We start from the raw sequence: 17,321 nt of genomic DNA on the forward strand, positions 1-17,321 counted from the left end.
GCACCAGCACTGCACATGGGCCAGCTCCACATGGGTCAAGGAGGCCCGGGGTTTGAACCGCGGACCTCCCATGTGGTAGGCGGCCACTCTATCCATTGAGCCAAGTCCTCTTCCCAAGTTTAAATTCTTGCCAATAGGTCAGTCTGACCTATCAATGTACAATCACGTTTTTTTTAAAAAAAAGTTCTAAAAATGCAACATAATTAACAAATTCACTTATTTGAATATTTTTTATTCAACTTAATTCAATTTAATATGTGGGCAGTTTCCCCCCCTAATACTCCAGTTTCATGAGAGAAGGAATACTTCTTGAAGATGCTTAGATTGTGCTACTAAAACCAGGAGGCACTGATGCATTTAGAACTAAATTGGGAAAGTTAAACATAAAATTACAATATGACCCAGAAATTCTATTCCTAAATATATGTCCTGAAGAATTGAAAATAGGTGTTCAAATACTTGCACTTGAATGTTCATAGTGACAGCCAAAAGATAGAAACAAACCAAATGTCTGTCAAGAGATGAATGATAAACAGTGTGGTGTATCTATACAAAGGAATGTTATTCAGCCATAAAAAGGAATAAAGTTTTGATACATGCTACAATATGGATGACCGTTGAAAACATTATGCTAAGTGAAAGAAGCCAGATACAAAAGGTCACATATTACATGATTCCATTTATATGAAATGCCCAAAACAGGTAAATCCATAGAGACAGAAAGCAGATTAGTGGTTTTCAGGGGCTAGAGGGAGGGGGTTATGAGGACTGATGGCTTAACGGGTAAAGGATTTACTTTCGGGGTGAGGAAAATGTTTTCAAAGTTTATAGAGATGGTAGTTGCACAACACTGAATGTACTAAATGCCACTCCATTGTGCACTTCAAAGTGGTTAATTTTACGTTACGTGAATTTAACCTCAATTTTAAAAAGAACACGAAAAGGTTGCTAAAATATTCAAGCGCCACGTGGAGCGTTCCTCACACTCGGTTTACTAACCCGCTGGCGCCGACTCAGCACTCAGCCCTGAGGGGGCTGCTGGGCGCGGGCACGCTCGGCTCCTCCCCTGCGGGGCGGGGCGGGTCGGGCCGGCCGCTGGCCGCCAGAGGGCGCATCTGGGCGGCGGGCTTCGCCGGTTGCCCGGAGAACCGACGACAACAAAAGGTGCGGGCGGCAGCGCCCCAGGGCGAAACCGAAGAGTCCGGCGCTCGTCGCCGGAGACCGGGGCTTCCCCGAGCCGGTCAGTGCGCAGCGGCCCGGGCCGGGCGGGCCCGGCGGAGCGGGGTGGGCGCCCTCCCACCCGCCGCCGCCACCCCCGGCCCGCCCTCCGGCCCGCGGCGCCCAGCCCCGGCCCCGGCCGGCCGCGGGGAGGAGGGGCGCCGGCCGGGGGTGGAGGGCCGCGGCGGGGGGCGCTCCAGGGGGCGGTTGGGACGCCAGCGGGGCGGAGGAGGGCGCCCGAGGGGGCCTGGGGTCGGGGCTGGGACTACCGGCGACGGCCGGAACAGAGCGCCCCTTCCGGAGGGAAGTTGGGCTCTGTCCCGGTTTAGGTAGGAGAGCCTGGGGAATAGGGACGGGCGGGGACACCGGACCAAGCCCCACCGAGTCGCAGCCTCTGTAGTCCTCGTATTTGTAGTTCTGAGGGCGGGATATCAAGAAGGACGCAGAGGCCCCGCATCACTGGGAGATTCAGTTGATCTCAGGCCTCCATTTCCCAACACAGATGTTGAAACGGGTACAGTCTAAGCGGTGGAGAAGTGTGAAAGCTCCCTGCTTCAGGCAGGGATAACTGAGAAAGAGAAAGCGTGTCCACACTCATTTCCTACATACATTTACGTCCACTCCAATTTTGTGAATCTTTGTTGGGTTTTTCTTCCTTTCTACTCCCTGTCTTCTTCATGTAGTTCTTTATGCACTGGGGCCTTTTCTGAGATTCTTATGCAGCCCACTGTCCATCTGATGAGAAGTTTCTTATGAAAGTATTAATTATTAACACACCACAATTTTTAGACAGCCACTACTTCTGAAAACCAAGGGCGCAGGATGGCAAAGGTATCTGGAGACACCAATTCCTGATGGCATCAGTAATCAAATAATTCTCTTTTCTTGGCTTAGATTTCAAAAGTCTATAGTGTGCCTAAGTATTATGAGCCAATCAGATTTCACTTTTTTTTTTACAGTTATTGGTGACATAATATACTTCTGATAATGGTAATTGATCAGAATCTGAAGACATATAAGTGCTATGTTTTTTAAAAAATGTAAATTCTTAACTGAATTTTTACAAGCCCTGTGTTTATTGCCTTTATTAATATTTTTAAAATGGTTAGAATAGGTGAGTTTCGATTGCTTTTGTAGCCAGTTTCTTTCTAGATATTTCTATGATAAAAATAAAAAAATGAAAGTATCCCAAATACACTTGGAACCTTTTGTTAGTAGTTTCATTGGAAGCGATTAGGTTTGGTTTAACATCGACTATTGCTTTTGTTTTAATGTGATGACATAAAAAAATCCAAAACAAGTATATATGATTAAAAACATGAAATGTAGGTGTTCAGATACATTTGGAAGAATTAACTCATACAGCATCCCTGAAATTTCTTTAGAAAAGTTTCCATAATTAAATAATTGTAAAATCCTTTAGGATTCAAGAAAGGATTTACCTTACATATGAGTATTTGTTTTTTCAATGCAGAATTTCATTAGAATGATGAAAATTTCCTAGGTTAGGTGTCTTTCTTTTTTTCTACTTTTTTTTTTACAGAAGCTTCATTGAGCTATAATTCATATTCCAAACAATTCACACATTTAAAGTATACATTTCAGTGGTTTTCAGTATATATTCTTTTTTACTAGAAGCTTCATTGTGCTATAATTCATATTCCAAACAATTCACACATTCAAAGTATACATTTCAGTGGTTTTCAGTATATAGTCAGAGTTATGCAACCATCACCACAATTAATTTTGGAGCATTATCCCCAAAAGAAACCCTGCACCCTTTATCTATCACTCCCCAACTCCCCTCTCCCTCGCTGTCCCCATCCTTAGGTAACCACTAGTCTACTTTCTGTCTTTATAGGTTTTCCTATTTTGGACATTTCATATGAATGGAATGATATAATATGTGGTCTTCTGTAACTGGTTTCTTTCCTTAGAAGAATGTTTCAAGTTTTATCCTTGTATGATATATCAATACTTCCTTTTTATTGTGGAGTACTAGACCATTGAATAGCTAGATATACCACATTTTGTTTATCCATTCATCAGTTGATGGACTTTTGGTTTGTTTCCACTTTTTGATTATTTTGTATAACACGGCTATGAATGCTGTACATGTTTTTGTGTGAACATATGTTTTAGTTTCGTTTGGGTATATACCTGGGAACAGAATTGTGGGGTCAAATGTTTAACTTTTTGAGGAACTGTCAGACTGTTTTCCAAAGCAGCTACATCATTTTACATTCCCATCAGCATTATAGGAGAGTTCCAATTTATGCATATCCTTACACTTGTTATCTGTCTTTTTTTTTTTTTTAGGAGGTATCGGGGATTAAACCCTAGACCTTGTACATGGGAAGCAGGCACTCAGCCACTGAACTAGACCAACTCCCCATCTGTCTTTTTGATTATAACTATCCTAGTGGGTGTGAAGTGATCTCATTGTGGGTTTGTTTTTTTTTTAAAGACTTATATTTCATTTATTTCTCTCCCCTTCCCCCCGTTGTCTGCTTGCTGTGTCCATTTGCTGTGTGTTATTCTGTGCCTGCTTGCATTCTTGTCATGTGGCACCGGGAAACTGTCGCCTTTTTTGGTGCATCATCTTGCTGCGTCATTTCTCCATGTGTGTGGTGCCACTCCTGGGTGGGCTGCACTTTTTTCACACAGGGTGGCTCTCCTTGCAGGGCGCACTCCTTGTGTGTGGGGCACCCCTGTGCGGGGACACCCCCATGTGGCACGGCACTTTTTGCGCGCGGCAGCAGTACACATGGGCCGGCTCACCACACAGGTCAGGAGGCCCTGGGTATCAAACCCTGGACTCTCCATATTGTAGGCGGACGCTCTATCAGTTGAACCACAACCACTTCCCTCATTGTGGTTTTGATTTGCACTTCCCTAACGGCTAATGAGATTGATCATCTTTTCATGTGCTTTTTGGCCATTTGAGTATCTTTAGAGAAATGTCCGTTCAAGTTTTGCCCATTTTTAAATTGAGTTGTCTTGTTGTTGTTGAGTTGAAGAATTTCTTTATAGATTTTTTTTTTTAAAGATTTATTTTTATTTATTTAATTCCCCTCCCCTCCCCCGGTTGTCTGTTTTCTGTGTCTTTTTGCTGCGTCTTGTTTCTTTGTCCGCTTCTGTTGTCGTCAGCGGCACGGGAAGTGTGGGCAACGCCATTCCTGGGCAGGCTGCACTCTCTTTCGCGCTGGGCGGCTCTCCTTATGGGGCACACTCCTTGCACGTAGGGCTCCCCTACGTGGGGGCACCCCTGCGTGGCAGGGCACTCCTTGCGCGCATCAGCACTGCGCATGGGCCAGCTCCACATGGGTCAAGGAGGCCCCAGGTTTGAACCGCGGACCTCCCATGTGGTAGACGGACGCCCTAACCACTGGGCCAAAGTCCGTTTCCCTCTTTATAGATTTTTGATGTTTATGATTTGCAGTTATTTTCAACCAAAATGTAGGCTGTCTTTTCACTTTCTTAGTAATGTGGGAGGGGTGGGGTGGGTGGGGTGGGAATATATGGGGACCTCATATTTTTTTAATGTAACATTTAAAAGAAAATAAAGAAGAAAAAAAAGGTTATACTAACCTCATTTAAAAAAGTTTAAATTTTGGGGAAGTCCAATATATTAATTTTTGCTGTCATGTCTAAAAAAGTATGGCCTTGTACAAGGTCATGAAAATTAACCCCTCTGTTTTCTTTTAAGAGTTTTATAGGTTTAATTCTTAACATTGAGGTCTATGATCTGTTTTGAATTAATTTTGTATCTGAAACGAGGTAGGAGTCTAAATTCATTCTTATGCATGTGTATACCCAGTTGTCCCAGCACCATTTGTTGAACCTGGAACAGACTGTTCTTACCTGTTGAATGGTCTTGGCACCTTGTTGAAAATCAGTTGCCCATAAATGTGAGAGTTTAAATGTGAGAGTTTATTTCTGATTCTATTCTTCTATTCCTTTTATCTCTCTATGTATATTCTTATGCCAACACCACACTCTCTTGATTACTTTTGCTTTGTAATAAGTTTTTAAATCAGGGAAGCGTGAATCCTCCAATTCTGTTCTTTTTCAATATTCTTTTGGCTGTTTTGTGTCCCTTGGGTTCCATATGAATTTTTAGCTCAACTTTTGAATTTCTGCAGAGAAGTCAGCTGAGATTTTAGTAGGGGTTGCATTGAATCTGTAGATAACTTACTGTTATCTTAACAATATTAATTCTTCCAGTCCATGAACATGGTATATTTTCAGTTTATTTAGATCTTTAATTTCTTTCAAAAATATTTTATAGTTTTCAGAGTGTAAGTTTTATACTTCTTTTGTTAAATTTACTCCTAAATATTTTATTCTTTTTGATACTGTTGTGAATGGAATTGTCTTATTACTAGTTCATTGTAAGTGCAGCTGCCAATTTAGTTTTTGATATATTTTTTCCTCTAAAGGTCTTCAGAAATAAGTACAACATAATTGTGGAAAAGCAGTTTTTCTGTTGTCTTTGATTATTTTTGAATAAAAAATTCTGTTTTATATCTAAGTTGACTTCTAGAGATCTTTAAAATTATTACCACAGATTTATTTCTAGTACTTATAAACTTATACGTTTCCCCCAGTTATTTCCTTGCCCTAATTTTCTAACTCTCTAATTATTGGAGACTTAGATTAATGAACTGGGAAACATATTACCACTATAGAATGAATGGCATGATGGAATCCCATGCACTTATCACCTAGCTTCAACATTTATCAACTCATGGCTTCCACCCCCTGAATTATTTTGAAATAAATCCAAGATATCATATCATTTCATCTATAAATTAATGGTGTAATTGACAATACAGATGTACTCTTTATAACTTTTATATTGGAACAAAACCTGCTTCAGTTGCCTTTGCTTCAGAGGATGATTTAATTTGTTGGGATAGAGAAGTCAATAATTAAAATTTGTCTTTATTTTGATACACAGGAATCCAGATCTTACATAAGATGGATGTTTCTCACACTAGATACTGAATAAGTAGGAAAATCTGTTTAGTAAAATCTAAGCTGCCATGGAAGAAATACCGGTAAAAGTTGCTGTAAGAATTAGACCTCTGCTTTGCAAAGAAGTTCTTCATAATCATCAAGTTTGTGTGAGAGTTATTCCAAACAGCCAGCAAATTATCATTGGGAAAGATAGAGTCTTTACTTTTGATTTTGTTTTTGGCAAAAATTCCACTCAGGATGAAGTTTATAATACATGTATAAAGCCGCTAGTGTTGTCACTCATTGAGGGCTATAATGCAACAGTCTTTGCGTATGGACAAACTGGATCTGGAAAGACATACACCATTGGAGGAGGCCATGTTGGTAAGATTTTTATCGTCTTTGACTTTTATTTGAGACACTAGAAAGAAGCTAAAATATGACAATACCTGACACAGTAGGTTCCTCACATATTGAATGAAAGAATGAAAAAGGTAATCAAATATGATCATAAAATCATCTTTGAAAGATTTGTTCTTAAATATTGAAGTTTCATTAGAGAATCCCATTTATGATTTTATTTGCTTAAGGAAAGAAGTTAAGGCAAGTGAAAACTTTTTTTTAAAGGTAATATTCAGCTCTTTGTTATTTTAAAGAGATAAATGAGTTAATATGAGATTTTGCATCCTTTAACAATCCAGTTGGTAATATTAAGAGTCCTGCAATCAGGACTTAGACACAGTAGGAAAAATTTAATGTGTAGTTTAAAGTCTTTTTTTCCCCCTCGTATTCTATCCTGATTTATATTTTAAGTTCTGAACATTTTAGTATTAATATATAACTTCTATTTGTAATTTCAGCTTGGAAAGGTAGAATCATAGGATTTCCTTTTGGAGCTAGAAATCATCACCCTGCATTTATGAGTGAGACGCTCCATCCACAGAGCTATATAAAGGAGTTGTTCAATTAGACAGCTAGTGAGGGAGTTGGGCTTTCGCCAAGTTCTCTGTTGAGATTGTGTACTGTATTAGTATTTTTCTACCAAAACCAAATGTTTAAATGTTGTGGATATTCGTCATTGTCTAAAATATAGTTAGCACTCTCAATGTATAGTGGTTCTCAATATTTTTTTCTATTTTCATACTTCTAAAATATAGAATATGGGACTTTCAGAAACATTTCTCATTACCTGCAGGGATTGGGGTGGGGGGTACTTGGAGGGTGGCTGTGTAATAATTTGAGGAAGCCCTCATTCCATAGATTAAATGGAAGGGCTTTAGTTGCCCAATATGCCTCAATTTTTAAAAATCCTATTCTATAGGATTAGGGAATTAGAGATACTAGATTATTTTTGCATCTCACCAAAAAAATTTAAGTTGTTTTTTTTCTTGTTCTTTGTAGCTTTTAGTACATTTAACCTTGCATCCATGTTTTAGTATTTCTATAAAATAGAGTCCTAGGAGAGGAGGTATTGAGTCAAGAGTCTGCACATTTAAAATGTGGGGAAATACTGACAGATTACCCTCTTGTTAGTTTGTATGCCCACCTCCAGTACTGAAAGCTATTTGCTCCAAACCTCACCATTGCTGGATATTATAAATTAAAAATATTTTTGTGCTATCTGAAAGGTGAAAGTTGTACTTCACTGCATGAAGTTGCATTTCTTGGTGTATAAGTAATATTTGTGAGCATTTTTAATTTCCAGACCATCTCTGTAGGACATCAATTCTAGGTCAGCCATCAACTCTTTGATTTCTGACAATGCAAATAATGTTTTTTCCCCCAATAAATATTTATTTTTTGTCTAGGGTACCATGCTAGGCACGATGGCAAAATGATAATCTCTTGTTTTTCAGAATAATGCTTATTTAAATTACTATTTATTTTTCTGCTTTTCAGGACCCTGAATTTACCCAGAATTTTACCACACGTAACCTTTTCTAAAATCCTAAGTTTATCTACCTTCTACATTTGATCTTAGCCAAAAGCCTGAGAAGCAATTGTTGACCTTTTAAATAGCAAATAATAGCTAAGTGATGACTGTTGAGGTATAAAACTTAACAAGGTTCTCTTTGAAATAGCTTAAAATTGAATATAGCTTAAAATTGAAATTGTGATATATAGGTTATCAAAATACATAGCCAAGCTTTATTATAAACATTTGAAATTCTGCTGATTGATAAATCAGTATTTTGAATTATTGTGCTTTGTTGTCTGTTGTAGTGGGGAACGGATGAGCTGCTTTGGTTAGCAGTATATTCTGACTAACCTAGAATGTTTGCATGCATTGTAATTTGAAAGGGTTTAGGGATTCCTATTGGCTAGTTTCTGGAACCTCAAAAAGTAATCTTCACTTTCTCCCTTGTACTGGAAAAAAAAACTAGTTTCTTTTACTTGTCAGAAGATGGCAGTCCTGTATCTTAAGTTAGATGAAAGGCTGCCCAAGTTAATAGAGGTTCAGATTGTCAGGATGATTTAAACTAGAGGATTGACTTTGCTTGCTAAAAGGCTAAGCATTGGTAGTCTTCAACTCGGGAACAAATTGTTTTTAAGGTTCATTTGTAAGCCAACTTTTTGTTGCTAGGAATATGTTTTCCATAGAAAATTGTTAAAAATGGAGGACAGGAGACCTATAGAATATTTAACTTGAAGCCTTGGTTTATTCCTCCATTTATTTTTACTTTTATCTCATACGTATTTTGTAAAACTGCTTTAACTCCTTTTGGAACACAGGGGGAGCATATATAAATGTTCATTCCTACTGTGTTTGGATTGAACTGTGTTCTGGGTTGTGGAAGGCAGAGGACTTGGGCACCGATGGAGCAAGAAGCAGTGTAGAGATACTGGTCCTGTCCTCCTTCCTGGACTGAGGTCCAGGCCTGGGCAGCACTGGGGCCTCTCTGAGCCCCTCTGCACTCATCCTCTCTCACCACTGGAGTTTGGCTTGCTTCCTGTCCCTTTCTTTTCTTTCTTTTTTCTAATAAAGATTTATTTATTTCTCCCCACTCCCTTGTTGTTTTTCACTTGCTGTGTCTGTTCGTCTTCCTTGTTTCTTTAGGAGACATCGGGAGCCAAACTCAGGACCTCTGATGTGGGAGGGAGGTACCTAATCGCTTGAGTCACTTCCACTCCCTGCTTTTGTTGTGTCTCTTACTATGTTTTTCCTCCATGTCTCTTGTTGTGTCAGCTTGCCGTGCCTGCCCAGCGCATTAGCTCACTTTAAGGCATGGGGAACCTCTGCACTGTGCTTTGTTGTGTCTCTCATTATGTTTTTTCTTCTTGTGTCTCTTGTTGTGTCAGCTTGTTGCGCCTGCCCATCATGCCAGCTCGCTGTCTTCTTTAGGAGGAATCAGGATCCGAATCAGCGACCTCCCATGTGGTAGGCAGGAGCCTAGTCCCCTGAGCCATGTCTGTTTCCCCCTGTCCCTTTCTTGTTCTATCCTACTCTGAAGTTACCTGTACCTTTCCACCCCACCCCACCCCCTGCAGAAATCTCAGGACAGACTCTCTTGGCTGAGGGTAAAGAAATATGATACATTGATTTGTGAAAAAAGGATTCTTGCTAATATAAATGAGTTGCACTCCAGTGATTGGAATCCCACCCAGTCCACAACAAAATGAAACAAAGGCAAAGATATTTTCATGCAAAGGACCTGAAATAGGTTTGGTCTTACTTGGTGTCAGTTTCCTACTTTTCACATCTTCTGCTTCAGAAACAATACTTTGTCTAAAAACCCAATTGTTTATTACAGCACTCCCGCTTTAGTAGTAGGGACACAGGTGGAAAACCTCAGGGGTAGAGTGGATTTGGACAAGGAGGCAGCCTTTTTGTAGAAGGATTATTTGCGAGCCAAGGACCACCTTCCTGGATCTTGCATTTAAGGAGCAGGGAATTTGTGAGTTGTGAAATGCAAAGCATTTATAAGAAGGCTTGGCTTGTTTATGAAATAAAATGCCACTCCACATATATATCTCTCATGTAAAAGTGGAAATTTGTACTATACCTAACTGCTTTGTACTTCAGAGGTGCTGCTTAGGTTCTATTGTAATCATAGGACTTTCAATAATTTATTTTCTTATTAAATCTTCTATTTTTGTCTTAAACTGTTTTATAGGTTTTTGTTTTGTTTTGTTTTTTGGTCTGGTCATTTGATTGTAGGCTTCTTTGTTTTATGATTCTTTGAATTCCATGCAGTATAGTTATTTGGTTTATTTAAAAACTGTATATTTAAAAATTAGTTCTAAAGGTAAAAAATTTACAATTATATGGTAAAAAGTAAAAGTTTCCCTTTCTTTTCTCTCCTCATTTTAACTTGCTAGTGGAAACCACAGTTAAGTTTCTTATGTATTTTTTCAAAAGTATTCTTTGCATAGATATGTTTCTTTTCTCTCACCCAAATGAGATTTGCTCTGTTTTTTTTTTTTAAAGATTTATTTATTTCTCTCCCCTTCCGCCCCCCACCCCGGTTTTCTGTTCTCTGTGTCTATTTGCTGCGTCTTCTTCATCCGCTTCTGTTGTTGTCAGCGGCACAGGAATCTTTGTTTCTTTTTATTGTGTCATCTTGTTGTGTCAGCTCTCTATGTGTGCGGTGCCATTCCTGGGCAGGCTGCACTTTTTTCACACTGGGCGGCTCTCCTTACGGGGTGCACTTCTTGTGCGTGGGGCTCCCTCACGTGGGTGACACCCCTGCGTGGCAGGGCACTCCTTGTGCGCATCAGCACTGCACATGGGCCAGCTCCACACGGGTCAAGGAGGCCTGGGGTTTGAACTGCAGACCTCCCATGTGGTAGACGGACGCCCTAACCACTGGGCCAAGTCCGCCACCTCTTTTTTACATCATAGATCTTAGATATATTATTTTAGATGTCATCTGTGACTAGCTGTGTCCAGTTCTCTTCCTGTTCTCTCTTAAACCCACTCTATTCAGACTTTGACCTCCACTACCATTACAACTGCTCTGGTTAAGATATCATAAATGAACTTCACTTTGCTAAATCCAGTGGTCAGTTCTCACTTCTCCCATACTGTACCTATCAGCAGATTTGATACACATTTTCCCTTTGGTTTCCAGGCCACCACATCTTGGTTTTCCTCCTACTTAAGTGGTTGTTCCTTCTCAGGCTCTCTTGCATGTCCCTTATAAAGGCCTAGTAGACACCTGAAACTTAATAGTCCAGAACTAAAGTCCTGCTATTTCCCCCCCAAACCTAGCACACACTCTTCTGCTTATCAGTTGGTGGGACCTCCATCCTTCTAGTGGCTCAGGATAAAACCTTGGAGTCTTCCTTGACGCATTGCTTTTTCTCACATCCCACATCAAATCTGTCAGGAAATCTTGATGGCTCTACCTTCAGAATGAATCCAGAATTGAGCCATATGCTTCCATCCTGGTCTGAGACATCATCATGTCTCACCCTCATGACCCCCGAGTTACTGCTTTAACTTCCTGGTGGTTTCTTTGCTTCCACCCCTGCCCTCCTATGGTTTATACAAAATACAGCAGTTAGAGTGGTCTTTTTAAAACCCATGTTAAGAGTAAGTGACTGCTCTATTCCTTCACTCCCTCTATTCCAGCCACCCTGACCTCCTTGTTTATGGAACAACCCACTTTAGGGCTGTTGCACTAGGCTTCCTCTGCCTGGGACTCTCTTTCCTCAGATACCCACATGGCCCACTCCATCATCTCTTTCAAGTCTTTGCTTAACTGTCAGCTTCTCAATGAGGCCCAACATGACCATCCTACCTAAAATGGCAAGCACTTCCCGCCCAACAGTCATACTTCTAATACCCCTTACCTTGCCCTGTTTCCTGCCTCCTTCCCAGGCACACTTAATCACCTTTTAGTATATCTTATAATTCATTTAATCTTTTTTAAAGTGTGCAATTCAGTGGCATTAATTACTTTTACCATGTGCTACCGTTACCACCTTCCATTGTGAAAACTTTTCATCACCCAAAACATAAACTCTTTACCCAGTAAGCAATAACTCCCCATTCTCCCTAATCCCCAGCCATTGTTAATGTCAAATTTACTTTCTCTTTATGAATTTGCTTATTATAGATACTTCATATAAGAGGAATCATATGTTTGTACCTTAGTGTCTGCTTCTTTCACTTACCATAATGTTTTCAGAGTTCATCCATGTTGTAGCATGTATCAAATTTTTCTTTTTTTTAAACTTTATTTTGTACATTTAATAATTGAAAATATAAACAAAAATTAAGAAATAAAAAGGGAACAGTTGAATAAAAGCATACATTTCTCAATTAAATGTACTGGATAATATGAATTTTTAAAAATCATATAGTATGTTACACAATATAGTTGGTTCATAGTAATATAATTTTACAATATTTGCCCTTTTGTGTCTGGCTTGCTTTGCTCAACATAATGTCCTTCAGGTTTATCCATGTTGTCCTATGCTTTATGACTTCATTTCTTCTTACAAGCCGCATAATATTCCATCATGTGAATACACCACAGTTTGTTTATCCGTTTATCAGTTGATGGACACCTGGTTGTTTCCAACTTTTGGCAATCATGAATAATGCTGCTTTGAACATTGGTGTGTAGATGTCTGTTCGTGTCACTGCTCTCAGTTCTTCTGGGTATATACCCAGTAGTGGTATTGCAGGGTCATGTGGCAAGTCTGTATTCAACTTCTTTAGGAATTGCCAGTAGTCCTCCACAGTGGCTGTACCATTCTGCATTCCCACCAACAGTGAATAAGTGTTCCTTTCTCTCCACATCCTCTCCAACACTTGTAGTTCTCCTTTTAACTATTCTGACAGCTGTGAAATGCTATCTCATTGTAGTTTTGATTTTCATTTCCCTAATCATTGGTGATATTGAGCATTTTTCATGTGTTTTTTTTTTTTGCCATTTGTATTTCTTCTTGGCACTAATGTCTATTCAAGTCTTTAGCACATTTTAAAACTAGGTTTTTCACCTTTTTATTGTTGAACTGTAATATCTCTGTATATCCTGGATATTAAACCCTTATCAGACAAGTAATTTCCAAATATTTTCTCCCACTGAGTTGGTTATCTTTTCACCCTTTTGATAAAGTCCTGTGAGGTGCAAAGGTGTTTAATTTTGTGGAGGTCCCATTTATCTATTTTTTCTTTTATGCATGTGCTTTGGGTGTGAGGTCCAAGAAACCACCACCTACTACAAGATCTTGAAGTTGTTTCCCTACATTTTCTTCTAGTACTTTTATGGTCCTGTCTTTTATATTTAGGTCTTTGATCCATTTTGAGTTGAATCTTATATAGGGAGTGAGAAAGAGGTCCTCTTTCATTCTTCTGGTTATAGATATACAATTCTCCCAGCACCATTTATTGAAGAGACAGTTTTATCCTCTTAATACGGACTTGGTAGGTTTGTCTCATTCTTTTTTATGGCTGAATAGTGTTCCACTTTATGGATATACCACATTTTGTTTATCCACTCACCTTTCCATGGATATTTGGGTTGTTTCTACCTTCTGGTTATTGTGAATAATGCTGCAGTGAACATTGAGGTTCATTATCTATTCAAGTCCCTGCTTTCCTTTCTTTGGGGTATATAGCTAAGAGTGGAATTGCCAGGCCACATAGTAATTCTTTTTTTTTTTTTTAGATTTATTTTATTTATTTATTTCTCCCCACCCCCTTGTCGTTTGCACTTGCTGCGTCTCTTCGTCTTCCTTGTTTCTTTAGGAGGCACAGGGAACTGAACCCAGGACCTCCCATGTGGGAGGGAGGTGCCTAATCACTTGAGCCACCTCCATTCCCTGCTTTGTTAAGTCTCCTATTGTGTTTTTCTTCTTGTGTTTCTTGTTGCTTCATCTTGTTGGGTCAGCTTGCTGCTCCTGCCCATCATGCCAGCTCGCTGTCTTTTTTAGGAGATACCGGGGTAGGCTCCCACATGGTAGGCTGAAGCCGAGTCACTTGAGCCACATCTGCTTCCCACGTGGTAATTCTATGTTTAATTTTTTGAGGCACTGACAAGCTGCTTTCCATAGCAGCTGTACCATTTGACATTCCCACCAACAAAGAATGAATATTCTTGTTTCTCCACCTCCATTTCAACTCTTGTTGTTTTCTGTTTTTTATTTATTTATTTATTTTTTTTTTAAAAAAGATTTATTTATTTATTTAATTCCCCCCCTCCCCTGGTTGTCTGTTCTTGGTGTCTATTTGCTGCGTCTTGTTTCTTTGTCCGCTTCTGTTGTCGTCAGCGGGACGGGAAGTGTGGGCGGCGCCATTCCTGGGCAGGCTGCTCTTTCTTTTCACGCTGGGCGGCTTTCCTCACGGGCGCACTCCTTGCGCGTGGGGCTCCCCCACGCGGGGGACACCCTTGCGTGGCACGGCACTCCTTGCACGCATCGGCACTGCGCATGGCCAGCTCCACACGGGTCAAGGAGGCCCGGGGTTTGAACCGCGGACCTCCCATATGGTAGAGGGACGCCCTAACCACTGGGCCAAAGTCCGTTTCCCTCTGTTTTTTAAATAATAGCTATCTAGTGGGTGTAAAGTGGTGTTGATTTGCATATCCTTAATGGCTAATGATGTTAAGTATCTTTTTTTTTAAAGATTTATTTATCTTTTATTTCTTTCTCTCCCCTTCCCTCCCAATTCCCGCCCTCCTTGTCTGCTCTCTTTGTCCATTTGCTGCGTGTTCTTCCGTGACTGCCTCTATCCCTATCAGCGGTACGGGAATCTGTGTCTCTCTTTGTTGCGTCATCTTGCTGTGCTGTGTCAGCTCTCGGTGTGTGTATGGCGCCATTCTTGGGCAGCCTGTACTTTCTTTCTTGCTGGGCGGCTCTCCTTATGGGATGCACTTCTTGCACGTGGGGCTCCCCTACGTGGGAACACCCCTGCGTGGCACCGCATTCCTTGCGCGCATCAGCACTGCGCATGGGCCAGCTCCACACGGGTCAAGGAGGCCCGGGGTTTGAACCGCGGACCTCCCATGTGGTAGACGGACGCCCTAACCATTGGGCTAAGTCCTCTTCCCTGTTAATCATCTTTTCATGTGCATCTTGGCTGTTTGCATATATTCTTTGGAGAAATGTCTGTTAAGTCCTTTGCCCATTTTTCAGTTGGCTTGTTTTGTCCTTTTGTTGTTGAATTGCAGTTATTCTTTCTTGCTTATTGTCTGTCTCTCCTCAATAGAATCCCACAAGGGCAAGGATTTTTTTCCCTGTTTTGTTCACTGTTGGTTCCCAGGTTCCTAGAATAGCGCCTGGCACATAGTAGGTGCTTAATAAATAATTGTTGAATGAATTCATGGATGAATTTTGAGTAATAGCATGCATGTTAGAAATTTAACCTGTGGATTTAATAGTTGTGGTTTATTAAAAAATCATAAATCGTATAATGTAAAAAATGATCTAATTAAATTTTATAATTTTGTAAATTTAATTCTGTAAATTTTGGGTTGCAGTTTTTCTTATATTTTAAGTTTCAGGTGTGGTTTTCTTTTCTAAATCTTTAGCTTCAGTTGTGGATGGTCAAAAGGGTATTATTCCTCGAGCTATCCAAGAAATATTTGAAAACATCTCTGAAAATTCTAGCACTGACTATAATACAAAAGTGTCTTACATAGAAGTATACAAGGAAGAGCTAAGAGATCTTCTAGAATTGGAGACATCTTTGAAGGATCTTCACATACGAGAAGATGAAAAAGGAAGCACGGGTAAAGTAACCTAATGAATTTATAACCTTTGTTAGCAAATGGAAATGATTTAATTTCACTTCTGGATGTGTTCCAAAGAATCTTTTAAAATAGACATAGAAACAAGATGAACTTATTTTTACTTTTAAATTGAATAGTTTATTGATTACCAATATCATCATTTAAATCACCCTTGTAAAAAAAGTAAAAGTTAGCCTGGGTTTGGTAATGTGAATTTATTCATTTGTAACTCAAGATATTTATTCCCTATAATTGCCCACCTCTGGGCTGACTTTAGGTGAGACTGAAATAATGTCTAAGGCTAAATTTCTTTTCTTTTTTTTAAAAAAAGATTTATTTATTTCTCTCCCCTTCCCGCCCCACACCCCCGCCCCGGTTGTCTGTTCCCTATGTCTATTTGCTGTGTCTTCTTCTTTGTCCGCTTCTGTTGTTGTCAGCGGCACGGGAATCTGTGTTTCTTTTTGTTGCGTCATCTTGTTGTGTTGGCTCTCCATGTGAGCGGCGCCATTTCTGGGCAGGCTGCACTTTCTTTTGCACTGGGCGGCTCTCCTTACCAGGCGCACCCCTTGCGTGTGGGGCTCCCCTATGCGGGGGACACCCCTGTGTGGCACAGCACTCCTTGCGCGCATCAGCACTGCATGTGGGCCAGCTCCACACGGGTCATGGAAGCTGGGGGTTTGAACTGTGGACCTCCCATGTGGTAGACAGACGCCCTAACCACTGGGCCAAGTCTGCTTCCCCCAAAATGCAAATATTTTAAAGAATAACACTTTCTGCTTTAAAAAACAATATGTTCATCATAGAATATTTGGGAAAACAGAAAAGTACAAGGAAGAAAGTTTAAGATCATCTTTAATCTCAGAACCTAGAAATAGCAGCTTCTCTTTTTGGTGTGTTTCCTTCTAGGTTTTTTTTTCTGTCCTATGCACATATAATGTTATTTAAAAAAATACTTGCAACCCAATATATACAGTTTTGCATCTTATTTTTTTTACCTAGTATTTATATTGTGAGCATTTGCACATCATTAAATATTTTTCAAAAGTATGACTCATATAGTCATGTGATAACTTGTCTTATGAATTTGTTATAAAATTTTATGTAATTAATACCTCATTGTTGTACATTTAGGTTGTTTCCAGGTTTTTGTTATTAATAATACTGCAGTGACTCTTCTTGGATGTTTTTCTCTCCCAAAGAACACATTTAATATACCTTTCTGAAGATAAAGAAGTTTGTTTGGGAGTTACTCCCTGGGGGGAATTTCCTACCTGTTAAGAAAGAAAGCTGCTATCACCATTCAAATAGAGGGGCAGGGGCAGCAAATCTTGTTGTACTGCCCTGTCCTTGCAGCCTTGTCATTCTTGGAGGTTTGAAGAAATTTTGTTTTGTTTTGTTTTGTTTTGCTTTTTAGGAAAAAAGCATGCATAGTAGTTTATGATCTTATTAGGTAATTCA

At 39.8% G+C, this 17,321-nt stretch overlaps 1 protein-coding gene across 5 annotated transcripts in view; it reads left to right on the plus strand.

Annotated features, from left to right (window-relative positions):
- Positions 1–1,124: 1,124 nt before the first annotated feature.
- The window catches only part of KIF27 (kinesin family member 27), a 98,905-nt gene continuing 82,708 nt past the window's right edge, over positions 1,125–17,321 (plus strand). For 2 of the 5 annotated variants that reach the window (XM_012519102.4, XM_023584321.3), the window contains exons 1-3: positions 1,125–1,240; positions 6,182–6,564; positions 15,663–15,863. In XM_012519102.4, coding sequence (XP_012374556.1) covers positions 6,267–6,564; positions 15,663–15,863 — 499 coding nt within the window. In that variant the 5' untranslated portion in view covers positions 1,125–1,240; positions 6,182–6,266. The remainder of the gene's footprint in view (positions 1,241–6,181; positions 6,565–15,662; positions 15,864–17,321) is intronic. The other 3 variants (XM_004449459.5, XM_058301593.2, XM_058301594.2) reach the window with 2 other exon arrangements.

The sequence above is a fragment of the Dasypus novemcinctus genome, chromosome 8 (genome assembly GCF_030445035.2).
Source record: "Dasypus novemcinctus isolate mDasNov1 chromosome 8, mDasNov1.1.hap2, whole genome shotgun sequence".
NCBI classification, from domain to species: domain Eukaryota; kingdom Metazoa; phylum Chordata; class Mammalia; order Cingulata; family Dasypodidae; genus Dasypus; species Dasypus novemcinctus.